The sequence below is a fragment of the Solenopsis invicta genome, chromosome 13 (genome assembly GCF_016802725.1).
Source record: "Solenopsis invicta isolate M01_SB chromosome 13, UNIL_Sinv_3.0, whole genome shotgun sequence".
NCBI lineage: Eukaryota > Metazoa > Arthropoda > Insecta > Hymenoptera > Formicidae > Solenopsis > Solenopsis invicta.
In genome coordinates, this window is record NC_052676.1 from 4,682,951 (window position 1) to 4,710,462 (window position 27,512).

Consider the following 27,512-nt stretch of genomic DNA (forward strand, 5'->3'; position numbering starts at 1 on the left):
AATACGGGGCCGATCGCGACGATATTACACTTACGAGCGGAAGGCGCCTCCGGAGTCGATCTGCTTCATGTCTGCGACGTCCATTAAGGTCCGTTTCACCAACGGCCTGAAGTAAGGTCACCTTTACAGTAACTTCACCCTTGTACTGCGCGAGTCAGCTTAACGATTAATAATTTAATTCGCGACTCGAAAATAATCATCGAGATTCGGCATCGCGAGCACGAACGAATTCTGCGAGGGGGCGAGGAATTATTAATGAGGAATTGTTATCATTGATGCATTTTCTGGCTATTAATCGGTCGGTCCAACGATTCACGTATTACTCGCGGATGGCGCGCAAGCGGAATTTGAAAAGCGCAAGTTATATTCGTAATTTATATTGCGATTTTGAATTTTTCACCTGGTGTCATTACACGTGAAATCTTTTTAGATTTCAGTTTATCAAGAAGGCGATAGAACTTTGTTAATGTTATGCACAACGTTTGATGTGCAATAAAAATAGCGTATTTACGTATCTGAATGGACAAGAGGAAATTTATAATTATTTAATAGTCGCTTAATTGATACGATGACCCATAGTAATTCATGCCACGCGGGAAAAAAAGGAGATAAAAATATAAAGCTGCCACATTAAATTAAAACTGCTATATTATTTATCTCTCAAAGCGATAAAAATTGAATATTAATAACTCTTTGATCTCAGAATTAAAATATGTTGAAATAAGAAATAAACAACTTAAAATCTCGTAAAACGTATGCATATATATGTAATGCTAACAGTATTTACTTTTTCTACTTTTATATGTGGTTTCTCTTTTATTTCTTTAGCTTTAAATCTAATTTATATCTAAAATAAAAAAAAAAGAATTAAGATACATATAAAAAGAAATACCATCACGTAAACAAATAAAAATAATTTTCATTCTTAACTGCAATCCGGTCAAAACATTTAAAAGAGACTTTGAAGAACTTGTTAACCATTTAAAAATTTAAAAATTGAAATTTAAAAAAATTCTCGAAATTCCCTCTCTTCTTATTTCTAATATTATTGCTTCAATTTTTGTCGAAATGTTACAAGATATTGAAAGCAGAAATTTATTTGAAGACAGCGGCGTGGGTGGCAACATATATAAACAAGCATTTCTTCTGTTTCAGAAAACTCTCGTCTACGACGCAGGGCGAAGAAATGGCCCTTCGAGGACCACCTGATGTGCCCAACGTGTGATGCAAGGGGCTCGGACTAATCGCGCACGTGGCTATTGGGAACGACGAAAAGTCACCGATATCCACGTGGAGGTCGGGGATCACTGCGATATCGTCGTAGGATCGATCCCCAAGGACTCCGAAATTCTCACGATGATCCCGTGCAATTAGATGAAAAAAAGCTACGCTCGAACAAGCAAAGTGGGAACGCGTTTTTTCACAGCATTCGAAGATATGCGTCTCGCTGCGGACGTAGCAGCGCAGAAAGTGATTGTTCGGATGGCTTCCGCGATCTTTCTCTCGCTTATCTGCATTAAAAATTCGGAGAAATTAAATTCGGAGTTGGACGACGTTACGCTTGACACTAAAAGTGCGCGAAGAATACGGTTAAAACCCTAACATTTTTTTTCTCGCACGTTTACTGCTAGGTGTATCCGATTAATTACCATTTACAGTAAATGCATCTTTAAATATACCGCATTTGTCATTTATTTCGCGATATAATGTTCAAAACTAGATGCGCTTACAGCGAAATACGCTGCCAAAAGAAGGCCCAGTGTCTGATGAAAGCATCTTAAGTATAAATGGACTGTATTGATCCGAGGCCATGTAACTCGCAAACCTATTACGTCTTACATAACGCATATTTACGTTACTCTGTATTATAATGTAAGGAAATAATATATTCTATACTTCGTCCGAGATTGTAGATAAGTTAAAAATAAATCACCGTTTTCGTAACAGCGTTCAATTTCAATTTCACCTGATTTTCAGTACAACTTTACTAATCAATCTTATAAATCATCATTTATACAAGAATCATTTTTAAATGACTAACAAACTTAAAACTTCGTCAAATTATCATTTATTACTTTTATTTATTTAAATTTTAGTATTTTTTATTTAACAATTATTTTATTATTTTTTTGGCTATCTCTTTCGAAAAAATTATATACAAGTCCTAAAGCCACCCAAAGTGCTCTTTTAAGGACATAACAGGATTGTTTGGAGTTTTCCAAGACAAAAATTTTAATTCTACAAAAATATCAAGGCTGTAATTTTTAATTATTAGCCCTTTAAATTCACAAATTGTAGAGCTGACATTTCACACATTCAGGAATGGCAATAGCTGTTACTTGCAAGTCTGTTGTTGTCTGTTGCTCTTACATGGAATCATACGACATTCCATTAATACAATTAAGAGAAATATCTTGATTTCATTATTTTCTATTTGAAAATTATTTCATTTCCTGTATAACAATTATGACATTTTTTAAGTAAGTAAAACATTAATATTTAAATTTCATTGAAAATCTACTCTTTCATGCGGGAAAACTTTCATTGTAAAACAAATTAATATTGTAAAATCTAACTATTTACATATTTACAAGGTAATTCACATTTGAAAAGAATATTAACAAATTATTAATTTCTTTATTGATTTCAAAAATATTTCTGTAAAGGCTCTCCTAAAATCTCTTCTAGCGTGCGAACAGCATTCTGTGCACACTTCTCTGTAGCTTCATCTTCGTCTTCCAACATTTCCGCCAGGAATGGCACGGTTTCCGGCAATAATGGCATAAAATCTTCACCAAGTTTTCTCGCAATTTCCACCTACATTACAGTAGAAAATAATTGTTAAAAAATACAAAATAAAAATAAAACAATAATTAAAAGATAATTCAAAAGAAATCAAAATACACAAAGCATTGCAGCAGCTAATTTTTTTGTAAATTATAATCAAGCTGAAATACATAAGCTGCATAAACAGTTTTAGAATGAAATTATTTTTTTATCAAATCTTAATGTAAAACATGAATATGATAAAGTAATAAATTATCTCGACATTCGATTATACCAATGCGTTCAAAGCAGTGCTCCTGACATAAGGCTTTGCATGTCTCGTCTTCAGCAACGTCTGATAAACAAGTTGTTTGTGCAATGAATCGTCGGAAATTGCGCTAGCGAAGGAAGCTATGCATGGTACGATGAGTCGGCTAGCTCGACTCTCGTATTCTTCCGTCGTGCCCATTGTATTCTCTACCTGGTCCACTATCGGTTGCATGAGAACTTCAAATTGGGTCTGACTGACAAAATTATGTACATCATAACCGAATACTCGGTGAAGTGTCAACAAAATCGCCTCCACCAACTCAATTCTACTCGATTCGTCGAGAAGTGTTAATTCCTGTGGAATATCCATTACAAACATGTTGTTACTGCTCAGCAACGACGCTGCATGTTTCAAAAAGAGTCCAGCGAACAAAACAAAAAGAGATTTTAGGCACTCTGCTATATTTGCCGATAATCTGAAAAAAATATAATAATTAAAAGTTGTACCATTAAAAAAATTGGTAAACATAATATTATACATTTGTTTCATTAATTTTTTGCGTTTTAACGAGTTAAAATTTTTCAATCACGATTTCGAATCCATATATATATATACATATATGGAAATTCATGACTTTTGAATCACAAAGGAATTCTCTCTAGATCTAGGTAACATATAGGGAAACTGATAGTCCCACCCACTTCCATTACTACTATATTACTACTATGTGTTACAAAATTATTAATTTCAAACACAGCTCTTAAAATAAACTAGAAAAGTATTATCATAGAATTAAATTAATTTTTAATTTAATTCTATAATAATACCGTTCTAGTTCATTTCAAGAGCTGTATTTGAAACCGAAAGCAATGGTACGCAATTCGAATAAATTGGAAATTGTATGCAAAAATCACATATGAAATATTATTTCAACATTAAGATCTTGCTATAACCGTTATAACACTTTCTTATTTACATGTAATTTGTTAAATAATTTAAATGTTAAATTTAATTATTGTACGATTAGCAAAATCCATGAATATTTTGAAACAAATCTACAGCTTAATGACCTGATTTTATACTGTTCATACCTATAGAACGTTATATTTCGCTGCTTGTGCTGTGTATCGTTCGCTGCCCATCCATAAAACTTATCATATAGCGGCCTAAATGTTACTTCGCTCAACTTCAAGAGCAATGCCTCCAGCGCTTTACTGGTGCTTTCCTCGACCGCGATGATGTCTTTTAATGTAACTTGCATGTCCTCATTCGTCTTAATATTATCCTCGGTTCTTTCGCGGAATTGAAGAACTTCGAGGAAGAAGTCGGCGAGATTGTCAATCTCCATTTTTAGTTCCGCTGGACGCTGGCTGTCAAAAGATTCAGTTAACACATTCATCAACGATGGTATACATTTGTAGGCATTCTTGTTTAATAGCATCTGATAAGTTTCCTTGACAGCTGGCAACAACACTCGCACAGGTATGCAACTGGATAATTTCTGCGTTGTTGCCTTCAAACGCGAAATAACGATACCAGCCTATAAAAACATAAACAAAAAATATTTTAAAAAACCAACAAAATTTTTGCAGTAGAATTTATAATAAGATATACTGTATCATAAGTTTTAGCTGGAAAAACATTACGAGTACCTTAGGATGCTCCATGTTAATATACTCAGAGCTCAGCGTTGTTAATTCAGACAAAAGTTGATCTAAGTAGAGCGACAAGAAATTCCCTAAAGACTCCACTATCTTCTGCAAAGCACTCACGATGCTAATAACTATTACATCCGGTACATTCTGGTGGCAATGAGTTTTTAGCAAATTCAAAATTGCTGGCACAAACTTATTTAACGAGTACAAAGCGTGCGTTCGCATTGAACTGCACAGCTCTGCAACGCACAACACTGCATTGGCTAATACTGGACCATTTCTTGATTGCAACAATTGCGTCGTTACGTTCAAAACCTGTGGACAATCATTAATATACAAAATATTAAATGGTAATGATTTTATCATATAATGTGTTACTATATATATATATATATATATATATATCACAATATGATTATATTAATGCTAATTCGTATTCGCGGATCCAGTGGATCTCGATATATTTTTCAATTACGCGCCAAATCCCCAACGTTGTTAAAAAAAATTGTTTATAACAAAAATTTTACACACAACCTTACGTAATTTTAAGTTACATAATCTTATTCCTCAGATTTTGCCCTTTACAATAAAAAAATTGTTGAATTACGTTAACTTTGAGCAAAGATACTTTAAGCTTTGTCGAGTACACTGGACCAGCAAACAGCACTTTAAGAAATTTCGCAGCAAATACCAATTAGAGTTAATACAGTACTATATTCTAATTATCAAGTCTAGAGTGTAATTATTATAATATAATAGTACAGTAATTATGTGCTATACACACATAATACTGTTGCAATAAAATAATTTATCTAAAGAAGATTGTTAAATAAGTTATCAAACTTTCATTAGAAATATCGATATAAAATAAAACTCTTTACTTAAATGAATATGCGTACCGGTCTAAAAACATCTGGATGATCAACAGCCAACAATTTTCCTAGCAACTTCAAAGATATTAGTACTGTTTGTTGAATTATCTCTTGTTCCTGGTTTTCAACCTTTATATCGACATCGAAGAAGTCCGCCAATGGTTGGATTAAACTCAAGAGATCTACGTAAACTTCCTCGTTAAATTTCTTCTGAAGTAATCTTGCGTTCAGTAATTCCAAAGCTTTCTTCTTCACCGATAGCATTTCATGTTTCAATAAATTTTTGACACTCTGCAGGAACAGAGAATTCGGCAATAGATTGTTCACCAAATCCAACACATCGTACAAATGATGTAGAAGCACCTTCCAATACTTGGCGCTCGGTTTATTCTGATGCTGATCGGCGGTTTTCGAGATGGTCTGAATCAGTAGGATCAGTTCGATTGCCAGGCGATCGCAGTGCTTGTTTATATTGTCTGCCTCGTCCCGGCTCAATACAGCCACGCGATTGATAAAGTCTTCATGCGATAGAAGATTACTGAGAAACTGCACAGCCGTTATCTTATAGTGCCGAAGGCTCTTCGGCGTGGACTTAGTCACGTCATAAATGTGCTTGTATTGGAATTTCATTGCCTCCTTTCTGCCCTGTTCTTCCTCGATATCCATAGGTAATATTTTGACAAACTCTATTACTTGTGTGCAAATCTGCAGTAAAAATCGGAAAAAATTTTTTTATTATATATCTCTAAATAATTAGAATAAGAAAACAATTATGTTTTCAAAACAAAACCGTATTAAAATATTCTGTTAGTATAATTTTATCAAAAATTGTTATTTTGTGAAATCTTAAGTTGAAACAATTTTTGAGAACTGACCTGAAGCAATCTATGCGGTGGAAATTCCTGAGACACTTGAAAAGCGAAATCCAACCACTGCGTGGGATGTTCGGTCTTCTGGTTTGCAATCTTCATTACATGGCTCTCGAAAGTCAACAGATAATATAAATGGAGATGATTGTCGAGAAGTTGCAGCAACTTGACGAAAAGCGGCATTCGCCTGTGCTCGGGAATGTGAGGCAACGAAACAATAAATGTTCTTAGCAACTCGCAGGTATGTGTCGTATCGTTGTCGGCCGCGTTTATGATTGGTACCACAGTCTCCAGAGTCTTCGAAATGATCTGAATGGAATAAGCGTCGTCCTGCCGTACCATTGTGCTTCCCATAAACGTAAAAATCGGCATAAGATTAAAAAGAGCGTGAATCACATCCATATTCTTCAAGAATTCGACCAGAACCAATAGTGCGTGATGATGCGTTTGCGGATTGCGTGATGTTCTGATGCATTTGACAATTAGCGCAATCTGTACACTAGCATCGCGCACCGGTAATTTTTTCTTCAGCATCCGAAAAATCGTCGAGAGAAGCAGCTGATTCGTGTATTCGACTGGACTCTGTTCTTCTAAGCTCAAACAAACGTTCAACAAGTCGAACAATATGCTGTACAGCATTGACTCACATTCAATATTGACAGCATGCTCAATGCACTCCAACAGAACGACGCCGCGTCTCCATGCCCGACTGTGAATCATTTTCGGATGCGCTAGACAAATTTGGCTCTGTCGTCTTTTCCTCTTCTTCGCGCTCGATGTTACCTCCGAGTCTGTCGATTTCTCCTGAATTTGACCACTCATCTTCATGGCCTCCAACTCCGAGACCAGGATTGACGCATCAATGTGCAACTGATGGATTATCTTGCCCGCGACAGAAATCACGTCATTGATCTCGCAATCGATCATTACGTCCAACACTTTGGACAAAGTGCTCGTCTGGAGATCTTTAGACATGTGATCAAAGAGTTCATCAATTATCTGTTTTAGCACTATGATACTTGGTGACGTTCGATCGCCGCTTTCTAAAACCGCGCACAGTTCATGTACCAGGATACACTTCGTGAACAACAGCCATACTTGTTCATCCTTCAAAGCGTCAACTGTGTTTTTAGTAAAACGTTTCAATATATTTCGCAAAGCGATACCAGCTGGTCGATTTTTTGAATCTTCCACCAGCTTTTGTAAAAGCTGTAGACCCATCGGAGCCAATTGCTTAAGAATCTCAGAACTGTTGACATGTATCAGAATATCAAGGAGCTGTGACCTTCGATCCAGAGAAATCTTTAATGCTTCGTTCTGCTGCGTCACTATATTGAACAATAATTTCTGAGCTTGTTGCAACTTCTTATGTTCTTTTATTTGACAAGACACATGTGGATCGGGAGAGAGAAAGAAGTAGAAGCTATATACAAGAGTGTCAGGATCACTGCAGATCTTGGCACCTTCTGTCGCCAGTTTCTGCAGCAATACGAAGAACGGTTCCGCGTTGAGATTAAAGGTTTGTGTTAGTTTCTTTACAATTTCGACCGCCACTCTTCTACATTCATCGTTACGTCTCGTTAACGAAAGTAGCAAATTAGTTATGAATTCCTGATCTTGAAATGCCCATTGGACGTGTTTACACTTATTTAGCAACAGCAAGGAACTTTGCAAACAGTGATAGGACATTTGTATCTTAACGGGTTCTGCATAGAACTGTGCAAGAAAGCAGATAAGATTCTCCACTGTAGAAAAATATAGTTGAAAAAAGATTTGTAAACATCTAGAGTAGTGCTTCTGCCATTTTGGTTTGTTCATGCCTTCAATATACATCTCTAAAAGCCGCAAAATTAGATTGCTTCGCTCTGCATTATTATCAAAGTCGAGTTTTGATTCGGACTTGATGTTCAGTCGTCTGTGCACCATTTCAAGGACGTATGTACCTGCCTGAAGCGGCAAGACTCCCTCAGACGTTAACTTCAGAGCCATTTGAATATTATTGCCATTGATATTATTGCAGTCACGCAATACTTTAACACGTGAATACGTCTTGATCATCTCTGTGGTTATCTCGATAACTTCTCGTGCTGTTGTAGCCGACAAACAGCCTACAGGTACCCTGCAGACGGATCCTAGTAGGATCATGTTAAAAAACAGAGACGCTGCGTCGCCATGCAACATTTGTTGCCGCATGGAATTTAGTATATTCTTCGTGGGTGGTAGCAGTTCAAATTTTAGAATATTGTGAAAAGCGGCAGAAGACACTGCTTCGGCGTTCAAACGTTTGGATTTGTTGATGTCTTCTATCATACGCTGCATATATATACTATTCTTAGCGAAGTTTGAGCGAAGAACTTCCAGTGCGATTTCCACATCCTCATCTGTGGCAGGAAATAAGTACGGTAAAGCCGTGATGAAAACACTGGTATCGTCACTCTCTTCACATAGATCTAAGAGTATTTTTAGAGCTGGCTTAGCTAACGCTTTCCTCGATGTCGTATGACAAGTTGATAACAGAACCAATAACTCATCCACCAGAGTGTCTGTGGGTAATAAACTGATCAACTTCTTTGTAGGAAAAGATAGTAGAATCTTCACAACGTTTACGTCATTATCATAAAATCTAGCTTGAAGAGTACTCGTCATTATACCGCGAAAGTTCTCGGGCACATTCACGTTGTTCTTCGCAAGAATTTCGAGAGCGATCACTCGTTGCGCGGCGTTGATGTGAGTCAGTTTGTTCAAAATTTCAACAGATTCCTGTGTGTCTTTGGTACCGAAAGGCCGTGAAGTAAGAAATTGTAACGCTTGTTTAGAATTTTCGTCATCCTCGTCCTTATTCATCAACTTCTTCAGATACCTATCAAAATTTTCTGGATAGCTACGCTCAAAACTCTGATAGAATCTCGCTAAGAAGTCTTTCGCGTTTTTAGAAGTTTCATTCTTCAATAATTCGCATGTTAATATACCAGATAAAATAGCGTCCACCGCCTCGCTATCAAGTTTAATGTGCTCTAACATACTGCCAATCATGTTTTGCACATTACTGGTGTTCGCAGAATTTTCACCAACAATCTGACAAGCTGCTTGAAGAAAAGATACGAGAAATCGTGACGTATTAGTACCCGATGAATGAACCTTGGCAACTGTTTCGACAAACCAAGGTAGTTCGGAGAGTTGGTAGACTAAACTTTGCGGTACGACAGTCAATCGATTAATCGGAGATTGATAGAAATAAAGAAGAAAAGTGACAGCTTCCTGTTGCAAGTCTTTATGTGTCTTCTTAAACGTCTTCAACAACAACTTTTCCACAGTATCGTCATTCAATTTTGCCTATAAATTTACCACACAAAGAAACTTATGATAATTACATTTGTAACATATCGTGGAATCAAAATTATTTATTTAAAATTTAGAACAGTTTATATAGAAATATTCGATAAACAGACGACTATAATCTAAACAGGCAGAAAGAACTTACCTTTGACATCAGTTTCGTAATAATCATATAGCTGCTGGCAGCAAAATCAGGAATAAAACTTTTCAAGCCATGAAGAAGGGCTGGCAATAAGTAGTTCACTTGAACTTCGGTAATGGACATTAGTTCGATCATGCCTAATATTGAGACAGTGTAAAAAGCATACAAGGTGGTCAGGCAAGTTGCTTGATCAGAATAAGTCTTTGTGGCAAATGTCACATGAGTACATAATGTCTTCAAAAATCCATTGTCCGAAACCAAACGTTTAACAAGAATTTCGGAAGGTAGAATCAAACCGCTTGTCTGTACAGGTTTTAGCCAGTGCCACTTATCGCTCTCGTCTGACAAATCCACCAGTTGCAAAGCTCTTAAAGGACAGAGTTATAAATTTTAAATTAATTGTTTTAAGGCAAATGTATGCTGATGGAAATATGTATAAGTAGTACAAATAAATAAAAAAAGAATTGTTTATAAAGCTAAAATTAAAATAGTCTTCAATCTAATATCTCATCAAATTTTTAACATAATTTTTAAAATTTTTATATATTCTACATCTTTTGCCATGAGGCATTAAGAATTATAAAATTAATGCGATAAAATGTGACTATGTGATAAGTACGATAGTTAATGGATTCCAAGTTTAAGCCCAATCTTAAGTTTCAGTTTAATAAAAAATTGAAAAGTTGAAGATTATAAATAAATATACGAGATCAAATAGTGATAATCCGCGTTTCAAGAATTCACATTTCATATGAGAATCTACAATTATAGTATGCGTGTAATGTGAAGAAATCTGAATATGATTCTATCACTCCAAACAAAATTAAAAAAGGTGATTTTAAATCAGAAATTTTCAGTTACTATACTTTAATAAAAAAAATATAAATATTTTAATAATACATACCTAACAAATATACGAGTCTCATGATATGGCAGAATGAGAAGAATAAACTGTTCTCGATTATAATGATGAATGTGGTATCTATATACAAGCCATTCCAAAGCTTTGTGACAGGCATTATGTAAAAAGTATGGAGTTACAAATAATAAAAATTTTGCGATGTTTGCATCCAGTTGCTTATTTATTATTGCATCCTGGACAGCTCTCTCAAAATTTACAGAACTCTGGGCAAATAATGTACCTTGAAATTCATCAAATATCTTTGAAAGTTTCTGTAATTCTTCCAAACCACTTTGTCCTAAGAACAAAAAAACGTATGATCAGAGGTAAGAAATAAACGTTTCTTACAAGTATTTATTTTTGCAATATAAAAGTATATTTCTCTCTCTTTTAAATTTAATAAGATTTGTATATGTATTCACTACTTATTTGTCAGTATAATATTTCCCTTTTATTTATTGTAGTATATATTATAAATGAGAATCTGTAATGTCACTGAAAATACTTTATTATCTTTAAAATCTGTGAAAATTTTATTTTCTATCCGATAAATGATAAATTGAATTACAATTGAATTACAATTTATCGATAATACTTCAATGCACTTTATTAGGAAAATATAATGGAAGAATTTCAAATTTTGTGTCCTAAATTCTATAAAATCATGGTATAAATCTATAGATTGAAACAAAGACAATTGTCTATCATGTAAGCAAATTTTTAGTTTATACAATTTAAAAATGGCAAAAAGTCAGAAATCAATAAACAATCAGGCATAAGAATTCAAATCTTTCAAATTTAAAACAAATTAAATCTACTATGAATTTTATTTAAAACTATTCACACACCTTTACTATTAAATAAAAAAATTTTTTTAATTTACACGTTAACATTAATTGTAAACAAGCTTACAGTTCAAATTTGATGCAATTCTTATCATTTTTATTCTATTTAAAACTTATTCAAACTTATATCTACTCTAAAGAAAGGTATAATATGAAAAGCCTGTCTTTGCTATGCGTGGGAAAAATAAAATAAACATAATTTCTTATAGTTTTTGAGACAAAAAATCTGATAGTACTGATTAAAATTGTGTCACATGATGGAAACATATAAAAAATTACATATAACTTAAGAAAACACATTTCGTCACAGATATTAACAAGACAGATCAATATGCTATACATATTAATAGTACACAGGGTAATACATCATGTTTTAATATCAAAAAATATAAAACGTCTTGTAAAAATGAAACTCCAGCAGACTACAGTGCAAGCAAACAAAACGTTTCTTTGTGACTGATATTTTCACAATTAAATGTAGCATTTATATAAAATATTCTATATCTTTAATATCAAAATATGATATATCACACTATGTATCATTGATACATGCAGTGTAATGTCTTATTTCGCAAATGACTACAACGTCACATAAATTTTCCAATTACACTCAATTTTCTACGTTCTCATCATGCGATATAATTTCAACTAGCACCATCTGACTCCTCGCCTTAAAAACTACAAGAAATAATATTTGTCTTACTTTCTCCAAGCACAGCCTTTTTATAACAGGCCTTCGTTGCAAAGATTAAGATAAATTAAAATTGATGCATAACTTATACTAATTAAAATGATCGACGCAACATAGAATAAAACTGGTAAAAAGATAAATTAGTAATCAAAAAATAAATATTCTATAAATTGTACTAAAAACATAAAATTTAAGTTATTAGATACAAAAAAGGGGAGAAACTAACCTATACTTAAGACTGTGTCCCGGTCCAAATTTGCAGCCTCCTTTGGGTCAAACAGCAAGCTAGCACGCTTTTTATCCTGCAGCAGTAAATTCGTCTGCGGAGTTCTTAATTTTTTAAGTTGCGCTGCTAACGATGTCGCCATTGCCAAATCTATAAACATCGCAAAAATAAAGATAACCTCAAACATCCTTCAAAAAAAGAATTATATTTATACGATTTTTTCAATACGCAGAAATTATGAACTTACGAGGTTATTTTCCTTTCGTCACAACATTAACTCATCAAAATTAATATCAATTCAATATAACCGGTAAAGATTTACGAGATTGTACAACGTGCGCATTCATAGACACGTGCAACATATACCGGTACAACCGGTACAACACGCGACACGGACTGCTTACGACTTACGACTCTCTTACGATGTCGCCTTATGTGCCGACTCGGCCACTCGGCTATCTCCGTCGCTGCTCGGCATTGGTCGTCGAGGCGATGCGCAGTGCCGCAGTGCGCATCGTCGTCATCGTCGCTGCCGAGTGCTCCGCTGTCGCCCTCTTCGCCGGTCGGCGGGCGGACGCTGTGTCCTTCTCGAATGTTTTCGCGATCGAATTGTTACAAATACGACGGTTCGAGTGTCGGTCGTGCCGGAACGTAGTACCGGACGATTGTCTTAGTACGTGAGTAACGATGATGTGTACAGAAATGATCATGCTCGGTTGTAATGCGTGGATTTATGTGCTTGTCGCGACGTTTCTAGTTCTCGCGCGTATTCGTATTTGAATCAGATGCCGTGTCTGCGTATTGTTGGGAATGTCGAATGAGACGTACATTACTAGTCGTCGATGTTTATAGTTAACTCGTAGATACAAAATTCTTGAACGGGAGCAAGTTGCTTAGTCTGAAACCATTGTAGCTATGCGTTCTCATCTCAAAACAATCGTGCATCACATCACGGCTGTGCGTGCGTGACGTCATGTTTCTGTTACTTCCGTGTTCTCTTGCTCCGCCATTATTGTTACTGTTGAAAGTCGGGCATTTCGCGTTTTTAAGGGCAACTTATACGTAGATACGATATCGATCAAAGGCGTGTATGGTGACGGACGGTGTCGCGTGTGTTTAACAAATCGCAGCGTGAATGCTGCGTTTAAACAATTGCGTTCGTAGGATTGCTTTTTTTATACAGCATTGATACCTGTTGCGTCGCGACAAGTTCAACCCGCGCGTTTCGTGTGTGATAAATTACCCGCGCAATATCGGTAGTGTCGAATAAAAGTATCGGGCGATAGTGCGATTTGAGAAGATATTTCAGCATTGCAGAGTCCTCAACCGAGGAGATAGCATCTGTTGGAGTAACTTGGTATGTATTTATTTTGCTTTAGATAATTAGATCTGAATAAAGGCCTTATTTCAAATAAAAATGTATTCGACGCGTTTTCAGTGAAAATGAAAGAATCTGAAAGAAAAACGTAGCAGTCTACACTGGGAAGCGAGTTGTTAAGCATTAAAGCTAGCAAGTTAGAGGTAAGATCTATTATACATTATAAGTTCTAGTACTAAAGTACTGTTCTATTCACGTTCGTAGTTGGAAAGTATTCTTATTTATGCTTAATGAACAATAAAGGGTGCTTTCCAGTTATGTACGCAGGCGACACTGTAACACAGTGAATCATTTTATTTCTGTTTGTCAATATTAAACAAGAATAAAGTGATTCACTGTGTTACACAGTGTCATCTGTGTACGTAACAGGAAAGCACCCTTTATTGTTCATTAAGCATAAATAAGAATAGAATGAAGCCAATAGTGGTTTAAGCGCAAATTGGACTGTGGCTAGAAATGTATCGACATGAATATGTGCTGTAATTCTATGCCTAACAAACAAATTCTTATCTGTTATAAAAACACAAATTCTCTGCTTTATAAACGCAAATTCTCTGCTTTACAAACGCAAATTCTTTGTTTTAAAAACACTCTGTTTTAAAACAAAAATTATATAAGAAAATAATTTATGTTTTTAAAGCAGAAAATTTGTGTTTTTAAAATAGAGAATTTTTGCATTTGTAAAGCAAAAAATTTGTGTTTTTAAAACAGAAAATTTTTATCTGTAAGGCGTAGAATTACAGTGCATATTTATGTTGATACCTTCAGGTTGCGGTTTAATTTGCATTCAAAATGTTTTTGGCTTTATTGTATTTTTGTTTATATCTAATAAACAATAAAGATAGATTTCTATAGTGCTTTGAATGTGAATCAGATTGCAGTCTTAGGGCTTGTCCAGAAAAATTATTTAAAATTAACTAACTTGAGCTTAAAATGATTAAGGTAATTATTTAGAATAAGAGCCTTACTTCAAATCTTAATAACAATGTATTCATTTAACTAAAAAATATACATTTTTAATTCTACTTTTGATAAAATTATAAAATTATGTTATATTTATATATAAAAACAATTGTAATGAGATTATGATTTATATAAAATTAGTGTGTGAAATATAATGAGAACATGTATAATATATTATACATATTCTCATTAAATATGTTTGTTATATATTGTAGTAATTTTTTTAATAAGTTCTAAATTAAAAAAAATAGTTAAAATATTATTTTGTATTTTATTCTGTTCAGAAACTAAAAGAATATAATATATCTATATACTATATAAAAATATATTTTCTCAATTTTATACATTTTTAAATTAATATGGTAATTCAATATTTATAATTTATTTTTATTATATTTCCAGAATCAGCAGGAAAGGGAAGCAGCAGCAATCAACGATCGGTGAGTGAATTAATTGAGCAATTTATTTAAATATAATTAATTGATGCGAGAATATTTCTCCAAAGTATGAAAATATCTATTTGGAGTATGATAGCATAAATCTATTCTTTTATGTTGTATTATCCAAATTTTCGTTTTCTTTCGCTTATGCTTATATTGCTGTTCCTTTACATTTAATGTACGCTCCAATTTTCATTTTTGTCAGAGCAATGTATATACATTATCTCGATATTGGCCAATATTGTGCGTTGATTAATTGTTTTACTGTGAGATGATAATAAATAACAGTTACTATTTTTTAATTTTACTATGTTTTGCATTAATATCCTGTAAATAAGGCATAAGAAGTTGTCTTTAACTCTAGTGTGCTATTGTAAGTGAATTTTTATCCAGGTGTTAAATTCAAGTTTATAGTACAGTTTTTATTATTAAAATTTTAATAGTTAAAGTTAATATTTAATAAGATTTTTTACATAAAAATTATGTTTACGACTGTTTTTACTTTTTAATGACTCAAATTAATAAAATTAATAATTATTTATTGATCTATTTAAAAGATTTGCAAAATTGCCTTTTAGTTTTAGAAACTTCAAGGAAGATTATTTATCACTAGAAGCAATATTGGCCAAACTTTTTGATTAATTTGTTCAACGATTAATTTATTTGAAATAATCATTTAAAGTAAAGTTTTTAACTATATAATTCGTTGTCTCTATTTTTTTCCGTACATTAAATAAAAGCAGTAGTACATCTTGAACTAATGAATGAACTACAAAGCTTGAATAATTCTATTCATTTTATTAAAATAGTACAGATATCATTTGTTAAACGTGCGCGTCGGTATCGTTCGTTTTCACGATTGCTCTCCTTCCTTCCTCCGCGATCCGCGAGATGGCAGTAGCATGCGAATTTTCGTCGCCGCGCATTCCACGCAGGCTTCACGACATACACACACACCGCGGCAGCATGACACCTTTGGTCGCGCGCGGCATTCAAATATTGCCGCGCGCCGGCCTCCTCCCACCAGCAGCGCGCTCACGCGGTCACGCCGCAGCGGCGCGCGGGTGGGGAGTGGGGGGAGTGTTTGGCGGCGCGTTTGTTTAGTTGCGCGCTGACAGCGGCCGTGTTCGAATGTAATCGGCGTGCGCGTCCGCGTTCCCCGGAAGCGCCGCACTGCCGGCACCGTCGTTACTCCGTCATTCGCACGTCGTCGTCGTCGTTGTCGTCATCGCGCGTCACGATTTCTCGAATTGAAATCGCATCGGACGCTTAGGACGGAGATCCGAGGCCTCCCTCGCGCCGTCGCCGGGAAGTGCGTCCTCTCTTTCTGTCGTGTTCTGTCCCGTGCTGATCGTCCGTCGTGCTTCTCTCGCTGCTCTCTTCTTCTTTTGTCGTCGTCCCTCACTTTCTTGCCCCCTTCCCCCCTTTTTGTTCCCCTCCGCACGCTGTCGCACGTGTGCTGTGTCCGCGATTTTGTTTTGGCCGTCCATTTCTCACCTGTGATCATCATCGTCGACCACGCTGTACCCACGCTGTAACGCGACATGTCCACGCTGAGCGGGTGATGGCAGAGCGCAGAGGATGTCACGTCGCAAGCAGAGCAACCCCAAACCGCTGAAACGTGAGTCCCGTTTATGTCCCGCTTTACTGTGTCCCGGGCCGGCTTCATTCTCGGTGTGACAACACGTGCCTGGCGCGGTGTCCGCTCGTGTGTCTGCGTCGTGCGTGTCTGCCTGCGCGCGCGTATGTGTGCTTTGACAGCGCGCTTTCTTTCGCGCGAAAGATTCTGTCGCTGCTCCACGCTTGTCAGCGAGTCAGATTTCAATCCCGTCCACCGCGCGCGGCTAGCCCAACGCGTCTCATCTTTGCCAAGCGTAGATCAGCCGTAATCTTCGGTTTAAAGGCCACTTCAACCAACTCCGATTATCCTTAACCAACAGTGTTACCAATAGTTCGTATTTATTGTAATAAAAAATTAATAATTCCATTTATCTATGTTAAAACTATATAATATGATATGATCAATTAAGTATATTGTGAACAGAAAAGAAGAGAATTTTGTGCCTTCTCTATAAGCACACGATATTCCTAAAATATTATTCAATGTTTTTAATATTATTGTGGGAATGTTGTGTAATATTTGTTGTATATATTTCAGTATATGATCCGTGGAACATTGTAAAAGAGTTCTGCAAATATTACTGTGGTCAAAAATCACTGTGAATTATTGTGCATGAAATATTCATAAACTTTATAATTATTGCATTCGAAAGTAATATTCTCGACAATTTCAAATATTGAAGTAAATAATATTATTTACTATAATATTCGTGTAATATTATCATGAGTGGACCATTTTTTACTTAAATAATATTTCAGGAATATTATTTAATATTAAATAATACTGTAGCGCTTAGAGTTGATTTAATGATGAACTGCTTTCCTTTCTATGTTGGGAACTCTGTTGATTGAGTTAATCGTCGATTAAAGTTAATCGAAGTTCCGTTGAAGTGGCCCTAACTTATTATTTTTCTTTTTTGGTTTTTTTAATTCTAAGACTTCTCCGTTTGCTTCGATGCAGGCCAATTTTAATCTCGGTTTGTCTAACTTTTCATCCTTTTCTGAAATCTAATTTAAGAATTAGAAGAGGACAGAGTAAGTTGAATCGAGATTAAGATTGAAGAGATACGTTGGTAAAAACGTTGGTAAATATCTCGGTGGCGGCTAAAGTTTTAATGCGGATTGATTCAGATTTTGTTTGTTCGAGATTCGGATTCTGACCAGGGTGCGAGATCACGGCTGAAAAGTACCGGCGGCAAAGTTGAAATGCGCGGATTGTCGCGCGACTGGCGCGAATTTTTGAAACCGCGGAATCATCGGAGTTCGGTGAGAATTATTAACGCGATGCGCGAATTATTCGAGCGATTTATATCGAATCGACAATCGCGAATTGTTACAACTAACGTTCGTACGTTTTACATTCGACGCTACGAGTGCTTCAAAGCGTTTGATTGACCGGATTTTACGAATTGAATTAAAAAATTTTAATTTATATTTACCTTCTACATTCTGTTTTTGTTTTAAGTTTGCATTTTTCGCAAACGACTTTACATAGGTGAACAGTTTAAAATTTGACAACCGAAGAGTAAAGTTTGACGTTTATAGAATTGTTTGTTTAATTATTTAAATATTTAAATAACATAACGATATTATGTTAAATTAGTATTTGGATATGTCACTGTGTGTGAACGATTTCAAAATTCAATTTGTAACACGTCAGGAACTAATTTGTTAGACAACACTCCCCAAACTTGTAATTAAGATACGTTATTGTATAATGTTTACATTGTACATATAATTAAAAGTTATTCAAACATTTTTAATTTAAAGAATAATCTAATGACCGACTTTCAAAAACTTCAAAACATTAATTAAACTCATTGGCAATTTAAAGTCATAACTGCTGATATTTTTTGGGTAAAATCTATAATAATTTTATATTCTTCTATTATTTTATTAATATCAGTAGAAATACAATCGTACAATCGTTTCGGCCATCTTCAGCGTGAAAATTCAATCATCTCAGCATACATAATTATTTTATTCGCTTTTATTTAATCCTTTGTTCCGCATTCGGTGAGATCACTCTCAATTGTCCAATTGCAAGACAATTCACCAAGTTTTATTTTGTGGGAATTAAACATTGAGTCATCTTATTTCTTTTAACATTAATTAAAGAGTTTATACTTTGATATGAAACACATGTCTGCACATGTCCATATTTTGATACAACGATCAGATTGTTATAATTCCATCCATAATTAAATATAATTAAAACACGAGGCTTAACAGTCATAGCGGTTCTTGATTCCAAATAATAATTTTTTAATTTTTACAATTTCCAACTTAAACTGCGCGGAAATTGAATAAAAATTAAAAAATTATTATCCGGCATCACACACACAAGAACCGCTATGACTGACACAGGCCTCCTAGTCTCATATTTTAATTTCGCTAGTCCGATATAATGTGTTTTATTATTATTAAATATAATTAAACAACAATAATATGGTTAAATATGATCAAATATGATTAAATAACACAATTTATAGCGTTATCTGTTTATTTACTTATAAATTGTGTTATTTTAATACTAAGAAATATCGAACATTAATTAATAAATAAAAATAATGTAGTTTCAATACATAAATTCTGAAATAAATGAATATACATATCAATATATTTTAATGTTAATTTTATTGAATAAATATATTTTTACATTCTATTTCTAAATTCTGTCGGAATGTTGCATTTTTTGTGTTAATTTTTTACACAAGGTTTATATTGTTTTGCAACATATTTATCTTATATTAGATTAACAAAAAAATTTGAGTAGATATGTGCGATATATGTTAAATTTACACGAATTTTCTTGTGTTAGAAACGTTTCTCTATATTAATCTTATGGTTTAAAATAAACGTTAACGATACTTCAATTATTGAATCTTTCAATGTTAGAAATAGAATGGTGTTATTAAATTGTTTGCAAAGTTCATAATTTTATCGAAAGCAGAATTAAATTTTCTCAAGTATGTTTGAAAAATTTGCGAAAATCGAGATACTATTATCGATATCGAGGAAACGAGCTTAGAGATTCGTTGTCGATCTAAAAAATCGCTATTTCTGTGTTTTTTCTCTTTTTCTTTTTCTCTCTCTCCCCGTCGATGGGAGCAATAAATTCCTTCGAGAATAAATCAACGACCGAATAAATTAATTCGCCACGCCGAAGGAGAACGAGTTCTCGCGACAAAACGGTCCATTCTATCTTTCGGAGAGGCAAGAGATTAGGTATAAAGGACATAATTGTTTTGGATGAACTGAAAGTGTGAGGGAATGTTTACTTCATTTTTTTTATTACTTTATTGATCTTGTATTATTTATCAATCAATTTTTTTCCTACATGAATCAGAATCTCAAATTGAATTTATATAAATCTCGTAACTTTATCATATAGTTGAAACGATTTTTTCAATTTGATCTGATTTCTCTTAGAAAATTCGATAAAGCTACACAGAGAAAAAATGCTGAATGCGGTGAATCAACAGCATCAGTCCGACTAGGAATATTTTATTAATTCAGTAATAATATTAATGAAACAAGCAGTCAAAAAGTAAAAACAAATACAATTGAATGAATAAAATTGAATGAATAATTGAATCAACTACATATATTAATAACAGTCCATGATTCGTTGTTTAATGATTGAATTAAATTGCGTTGTAATTCTTATTACAGCCCTTTTTTAAGTGTAAGTTAATAAAACCAATCGGGTCGATACAACCTATTTGCAAGAAAATCGATTGCAACTATAATTTAATTCTTCTCCAGAAGAAGATAATTAATTGAATATTTTATTTTGAAAACAGATTTAGATATTAGAGATTTAAATATAATTTGATATTTATCAAGATTTGTAATTTGATATTTTTCAAGTGCGTATTGCTTTGTAATGATAGCACTAAGTAACTAGATAGCAATAGATAACAAGGTATCTCGATGGTATGCTATCAAACCATCAAATCTGATTTGTGAGGCACACAGTAGTTAAGCAATCGAGATAAAACTAACATTACACATAAAATACACGATAAATAGACTTAATACCATTATTATCTACGGTCATCTTTGCTGCATTCAGAGACGTCTTTTTCTGGTCGGAAATCTTGTGCTGGCACGTAAAAATTGCAGCATTGAATTCTCATGGGTTATTTCCACCATCGGGATATTAATATCTTCGTATGGAATATTTGCTGGCTCTTGAATGTGAAAAAACTTATTAAATTGCCAAGATAATCCGCGCGGTTTTATGTCTGCAAAAAAAAATGCAAAATAAGAATTGCGCGAATGCGGCAAAAGGGGCAAGTTTGCTCCACTCCGAGAAATGCACTCTGAATTCTCTCCTCTTTACCTATATATCTCTTCCCGTCGAAAGCATTACGAATTTTTTGCTTATACCCGATAACGCCTTCGCGTTCGGTCGCCGCAAGCCTGTCAGCTGACCTTTCAATTCCAACGAGCATCGTAGTACGAGCACGCACGCACTCGACGGCTGACATGACAGATGTGACTATCGCGATTACGCGGATTTCGCGCGTTTGTGTAATTAGCCCTCCGCAGTCGGCCGGCCCTCTCTCACCCTTTGACGGGGCGTCCAAATTTCGACCGTTGCCCCTCGCAGCCTCCGGATCGCACATACATTTACATATCTGCCACTGGCAGAATCTAGAATTTCTTTTTAAATGTTCTACCTCATTTATATGGACATTTAATTTAATTTATTACATGAAATGAAGTAAAACAAAATTAATTAATGCTCAAATTAAATCAAACGAGCAATCGAATCAATTTAATTTATTTAATAAATGTATTAATTCATTAATTTATTTAATTTATGTAATAATTCTGCCACATTTTAATTGAAATACATTAGTCCAATTTGATAATTTTGCCAGGTAAACAACCATGCCATTATAAATTCGTAGCGTCGAATTCTACCTAATTTGAGTTATTTTTAATCACTCTTATAGGTCGTTATTGCTCCCGCTTAATGTTGTCAATTTAAATTTAAACAATCAAGTTAAACAAGTTTAACTATAAAAATGTTTTGATTCAAATTTAATTAATTATTTGCTAGGTGCATACGTTAATACCATTTTGAAACTAAGCAATTTAACTACAGAAATGAGTTGATTAGATGAGATTATTCTTTTAACTATATATTTTTTGTTAAAGTAATAAATATTGACACACATAGAAGATAAAAATAACAAAACGCTATTTAACTTAAGGAATTGGTTCAAATTTCTTTAACAGTTATTTGGTATTTTAACAGTATGTCAGCGATATTCAAGTCTCGTTTAAATTTTGACTTGAAGAAACGACGTCGCGTGATACTCGAAGAAGGAAGATTGTCCAAAAGCAAATGGTTGCGATTGCAAATGTCCTGAAATTCGTGTCGATTTTTTTTTCGAGCGCTCTTCGGAGAAAATGTGAGAAAAATCGCGAGCGGAAAGAGCAATCGATGCTCCTCGCGGTTCGCGGTCCAGTTTCTCCTCAGTTTCCGCGAATCGCATCTCTCGCCGATGTGCTCGCCTCCGCCGTTCTTTTCTCGCGCCGCGATCGCGGAACGATCGAGGCCAGACGAGATCCCGGGCCCAGATCCAGTGTGTCTGGATCCTTTTCGTCGCCCCCTTCGCCCTTGTCGCGGCGCGGGCATGCGATCTCGCGATCACGTGGCTCGATCACGAAAGTTGGAACCCACTTTCACGTGGCGGCGACTCGTCGGACCGGGTACCTCTTTTTCTCCGTCTGTCCTCTCCTCTCTCTCTGTCTCTCTGATATACCTTGTTTCACGATGTTCTCGCTTCGTGAACCTATTGATTTCATTTCGAGAAAATCGCTTACTCTCGCGGGAAATATAACTCGACAGTTTCCTCACAATCTTCTTTATTTTTTTTTATCGCTGTCTGTAAATTGTCTAGAAAAAAATCATTGAAAAATTCTGATAGATTTTGCCTTGAGAAAATTAACCATAATATTGAGAGAAATAATAACAATGTTAACAAATATATATTGCAGCTTCATAAGAAAGCTGCTAGTTTTCTCTTAACTCGAACATATTTCTAATATTGTAAAGAAAAAGAGAGCAAATTTATATTACAATTATATAAACGATACTAAAATATTGTTGGGATAACGTTAATAAAAAAATCGGTGCGGATTTCTAGCAATTTTCCAGAAATTCCTTTAAGATTCCTTTCGCAGGTCCCTTATGGTGGGACAGGAAAATCATGCGTTCGCGACGTGCATTGGGGCCCTCTCGTGGGACACCGACGTTAATGGCCGAGTAATTATTGCGAAGTCGGCTCGTGCGCGTGACTGCTAATTGGGAGCGACCGTAATTGAGTTAATAATGCCGTGTTAAAATAGCGGGCACGTCCCCTCTTCCACCCGCTAATACATCTTTCTCCCTTCTCACCTCCCTTCTTTCACCTTGTCGCTGTTGCTTATATATTTTTCGCGTATCTACCTTCATACTCGCGATTAAAATAAATCCGAGATATTATCGCGCTTCGACTAATCAGGCTACTTAATCAATCTTATTATAATTTCCATTTTGTTTTTATTATTAATTTGATCTTATCTCTATCCTTTTTTATATATATTCTCGCATGAATTCGAAGAATTCATATTTCATTATTTCATATCAAACGAGCATCACTGAAATAATTCCCGTTTTAGTTTTTAATCAATTTTTATTGTTAAATTGCATTTTTCTTATAATTGCATTTTTTGTAAAAATTTTGTATTTTTTAAAAGTCTAAACGCTGACAATTTTTGAAACTTTCTTTTCAAAATTCGGTATCTCACAGATTAATCACCGGTGTAATATATTTCTACATTGAGAAAAAAGATTTGTTGAAACTAAAATATTCAGTCCGATACGTTCAACTAAATATTGAGTTGGTTTAATTAATTTGTAAAGAGATGAAAATATGTTAATGGCATGAATGATATATTTTTAGTATAACTATAACAATTGTTGAATCAGAGAGCTAATGTTAAATTGAACATATATTGGATTAAGTATTTTTTAACATATATTTTCTCAGTGTAAAGTAAAGTTGTCTGGTGGTCAGTGTTGTGCTTAGATAACTAAAAATTATCTAGATAAAGATAAGATTAATTTCATATAAACGTATTTGAGATAAAGATGATTAATCTTAAATTTATCCAGAAGGAAGATAAGATTGTATATCATGTTATCTCGATAAGATATTGTTACAAAGAATAGTTTAGGATATAAGAACAATGTAGTCATATTTTTATGTATAAATCTTTATTTCTTAAAAATAAAAGTTTTTCAAGTTTAAAAGTAAATTATTTTATACTAGCTAATATTTATTTAAATAAAAAATGATGTTAAATATATTTGATTGAACATAAAAAAACTTTTTTACCAATTTACTAAGGTCGCTATATATTTTAAAAATTAACCTACATAGTTGGAATATTTGTTTTTAATTTAATATATATCACGTGTCTCAAATGGTCCACTCAAATTATGTTAATTCAACACAATATGAATATGTTAGAAAGTAATATAAAAAATTAACATGAAAATGTAACACTTCGACATAAGTTGGAAGCAGAGTGTGAAAACGTACTTCTTTAATTATGTTGACATGTAAATTTTATTTATTTATTTTTATGATTTATTTAAAGCTACATTATTTTTATATTATTTGTTATTTTTTTGTTTTATGTTGGTTTTTCGCTCATAAGTTGTGTTTGAATGCTATAAAGTGTCAAATCTTAATTTAACACAAAATATTCAAATAACATAATCACATTATGTTAAATTGAACGTGTTGAAGACTTAGGTATGTTAAAAATGCAACACAAGCATTTTAACATAAATACGAAATGTTTTCTACTATATACATTCAGATAATTTGAAAAAGATAACGCTTCTTTTATCGAAGATAAAAATGGAGATAATATATATTTTAATATAATTGAGATAAAGATAAGACAATAAAGCTATTTCTTCATCTAGATAATTTTATACAGATAGCAAGCACTCCGCTGTCGACTAATTAAAAATTAATTAAAAATCTAAGTTTCGCCGTTTACTCTCATATGCTGAATCTTTACTTGCTCCCAGCTGAAAATCTGCACAATTGTTTCTTCATTGGAATTTTTAGCAGAGACCAAATCCCTATACAAAGGGATTTAAGGAACACCAAGAACTCGTCGAGCATTCTTTTCTCTCCGTGTTATTGACCCGCGCGTTTCGTCGACCGCTTCTTTGACTAACCTCTGCCACGTATCGAAGCGATTCCGCTGGAATCGGCGGCACTTTTATAACGCGCCGATACTCTTTTCGTCGTGCATTGCACATGTGACGGCGATCCGATAACGATCGCGATCCGTGACTCCCGGAGCGGCACGACCGCCGCTGCTTCCCTCCGTCTCTCTCTTTCTCTCTCTCTTTCCCTCGCCCACCCTCTTCTCTGATCTTTCTGCCTTTTACGGCGAATTCCGACGGTGCATTCGTACGACTCGGCGGAAGTCGACGGCGAAGCGGAGCGGCGAAAAACGGCGAGTTTCGGCCGCGCGGGCGAAAAGCCCGCTAACCGATAAGGTCCCTCTGACGTCGTCAATATTTTGTAGTCACCCGGTGCTCCCTTATCTCGTATCTCGCTCGACGGCCAGTTGCAGCAACCGTGCCTCCTCTCGCGGCTACGTATCTCTCGCCGTCAGTTTATAAATACAGTCATGCAGCCGCTGCGATTAATCGTAAATTTGGTCATCCTCGTTCGATTAAAATTTATGCGCATTAATCGCCCGGTCGCGGAACGACGAGACTCTCTCGAGATCGGGAAAATTAATTTTCTGTTTATTTTACGCTGGATTCGCTCATTTCGTGTTTTACGTGCATCCACGTCGTGGACCGATAATAAAATAGCGAGAGAGGAGAGAGCAGCTTCCAGTCTCTTACGTCTGGGAGAGAATTTTTCTCGAGTATTTCGCGTGCGGTATGTAAATTTATATCCCGGGCTTTTGCTCTTTCTCTCTGTAAATATTAATTTAATTTAGTCTCAAGTAATCTGAATTAAAATAGCGCGCGGGACATGAGAAAGCACGGGTGACGTCACCGCCGACATACCTTTTCGCGGAAATTATTAGAAGATGAATTAAATTGCACGGAGTTCACGCGACGCGATTCAATTTGCCGCTACAATGTAATTTGATCTTCAGACGCTCAGATAAAAGTATATGTACGAAAAAAAAAGTTTTCATATGCCAGGCATTGGCTGATGCGATAGGAATCTATTAATATCTATTCTCTATTACGTTACAAAGGCCCGTTCTCGTTCCTCGTTATATCACGAGGATCATCGGCCTTCCCCTGCGCTCATAAATAATATGGTAAATTCCCGCGCGCTAACGTCGCCGCAATTTCGAAACGAGGCGCCCCGGGCCCATCGCGCCACCCGAGGGTGCCCAGTGTTACGTAGGGCCCGTGGGAGGGCCCGTGCATCTCTCCCTCTCCTCCCGCCCCCTTTCCTCCCTACAGGCCTGGCCCGAGTATCGCGCGGGCGATCGACGATGCGGAGAGGGATAAAGAAAGCGAGGCGCCCCACGGGGGTCTCAGCGGCGCCCCCCGCCGTGCGCGAGCGTCAAATTAATAAGCGATGATTTTATAGAATGCTTTATTGAATCGTGTTCGCCGTAAAGAATATCTCCCATCGCCTCGCTCGCCATCGATCGCGCGAAGTGACGGTTCTCATCCGTGGGCTCGTTTGCGAAAAGTGGAAAATTACGATGGTTGGATCGCCCCTCTAGAGTTTTGTCAACTTTCGATTGTTCGCGATTATATGTTGATTGCGTATTTCAATTACTAGCGAATGTGAGAGATCGGAAAGGGAGGAAGGGTAAAATGGTGCCTCGGCGAGCTCAAAGGGGGTCTGAGAGACACTGGCCCGAGGGAGGTGCGTCTCCCCTTTCTTCCGCACCGTTGTTGTTGCCGTTGTATCGTTGCTAATATGACGAGCCTGCCGCGCCTCCCCCGAGATGTGATTCCTCTAGTAAGTTCTCGCGTATCATCGCGCGGAGAGATCGCTCGATAGCGACACCTCCTGATTCTTCTTTTTTTGTCCGCTTAATCGAACGCTCTCTTCGATCCAGCGATCGAACGATCTCTCGTCTGTCCCCTTCTCTTTCCGAGAGCGAGATGTAACGCGAGCCCCGTGTCGCTGATAGATATGATGCCGAACACATTGATGCATACCCCGGCCGTCGCGGATGCTGGTCTTGTTGGTCAGCTGGCTTGTATTGTGGCGGCACTGAGGTCCGTGCGGGATGTGATATTTCGTGTCGTGTTGGACGAAGATGCGACACTGCGGCACGATTGTTTTATCTTGTAAACCCTTTTTTGTTGGCGAGAACCATGATTGATTAATCATGATTGATTGGGTGGCGCATGGATTTCGATAACAAGCTTGCTTGGTTTTAAGAAATTTAATTCGCCTTCGAAGTTTTAAACTCAACTTTAAAAGTTTAACTCCAATTTATCTTTAAAGGTTATAAA

General features: G+C 35.4%; 3 protein-coding genes across 3 annotated transcripts in view; 2 read left to right on the forward strand and 1 right to left on the reverse strand.

Annotated features, from left to right (window-relative positions):
• LOC105201727 overlaps window positions 1-1,944 on the forward strand; it is a 56,368-nt gene extending 54,424 nt beyond the window's left edge. Inside the window, exon 10 of the mRNA XM_039456854.1 lies at window positions 1,156-1,944. Coding sequence (XP_039312788.1) covers window positions 1,156-1,225 — 70 coding nt within the window. The 3' untranslated portion in view covers window positions 1,226-1,944. The remainder of the gene's footprint in view (window positions 1-1,155) is intronic.
• A 305-nt stretch (window positions 1,945-2,249) lies between these two features.
• LOC105201726 (HEAT repeat-containing protein 1) lies at window positions 2,250-13,002 on the reverse strand. The gene is made up of 10 exons (XM_039456850.1): window positions 12,822-13,002; window positions 12,575-12,724; window positions 10,816-11,110; window positions 9,915-10,278; window positions 6,440-9,766; window positions 5,592-6,269; window positions 4,690-5,007; window positions 4,129-4,577; window positions 3,062-3,512; window positions 2,250-2,817 (listed from the first exon to the last, which is right to left on the reverse strand). Exons 2-10 carry the CDS (start codon window positions 12,714-12,716, stop codon window positions 2,647-2,649), a joined length of 6,195 nt encoding a protein of 2,064 aa, XP_039312784.1. The 5' UTR covers window positions 12,717-12,724; window positions 12,822-13,002; the 3' UTR covers window positions 2,250-2,646.
• A 3,444-nt stretch (window positions 13,003-16,446) lies between these two features.
• LOC105201725 (zinc finger protein ush) overlaps window positions 16,447-27,512 on the forward strand; it is a 239,756-nt gene continuing 228,690 nt past the window's right edge. The window contains exon 1 of the mRNA XM_011169882.3: window positions 16,447-16,976. Within this exon, the coding sequence (XP_011168184.2) occupies window positions 16,937-16,976 (40 nt within the window). The 5' untranslated portion in view covers window positions 16,447-16,936. The remainder of the gene's footprint in view (window positions 16,977-27,512) is intronic.

Excerpts from the sequence above, each read along its gene's own strand:
- LOC105201726 (XM_039456850.1), bottom strand. The coding sequence starts at position 12,716 with ATGGCGACATCGTTAGCAGCGCAACTTAAAAAATTAAGAACTCCGCAG. Across the intron at positions 11,111-12,574 it reads GGACACAGTCTTAAGTATAG|GACAAAGTGGTTTGGAAGAA; the intron begins GTTAGTTTCTCC and ends TTTTGTTCTTAG. Across the intron at positions 4,578-4,689 it reads TTAACATGGAGCATCCTAAG|GCTGGTATCGTTATTTCGCG; the intron begins GTACTCGTAATG and ends ATGTTTTTATAG.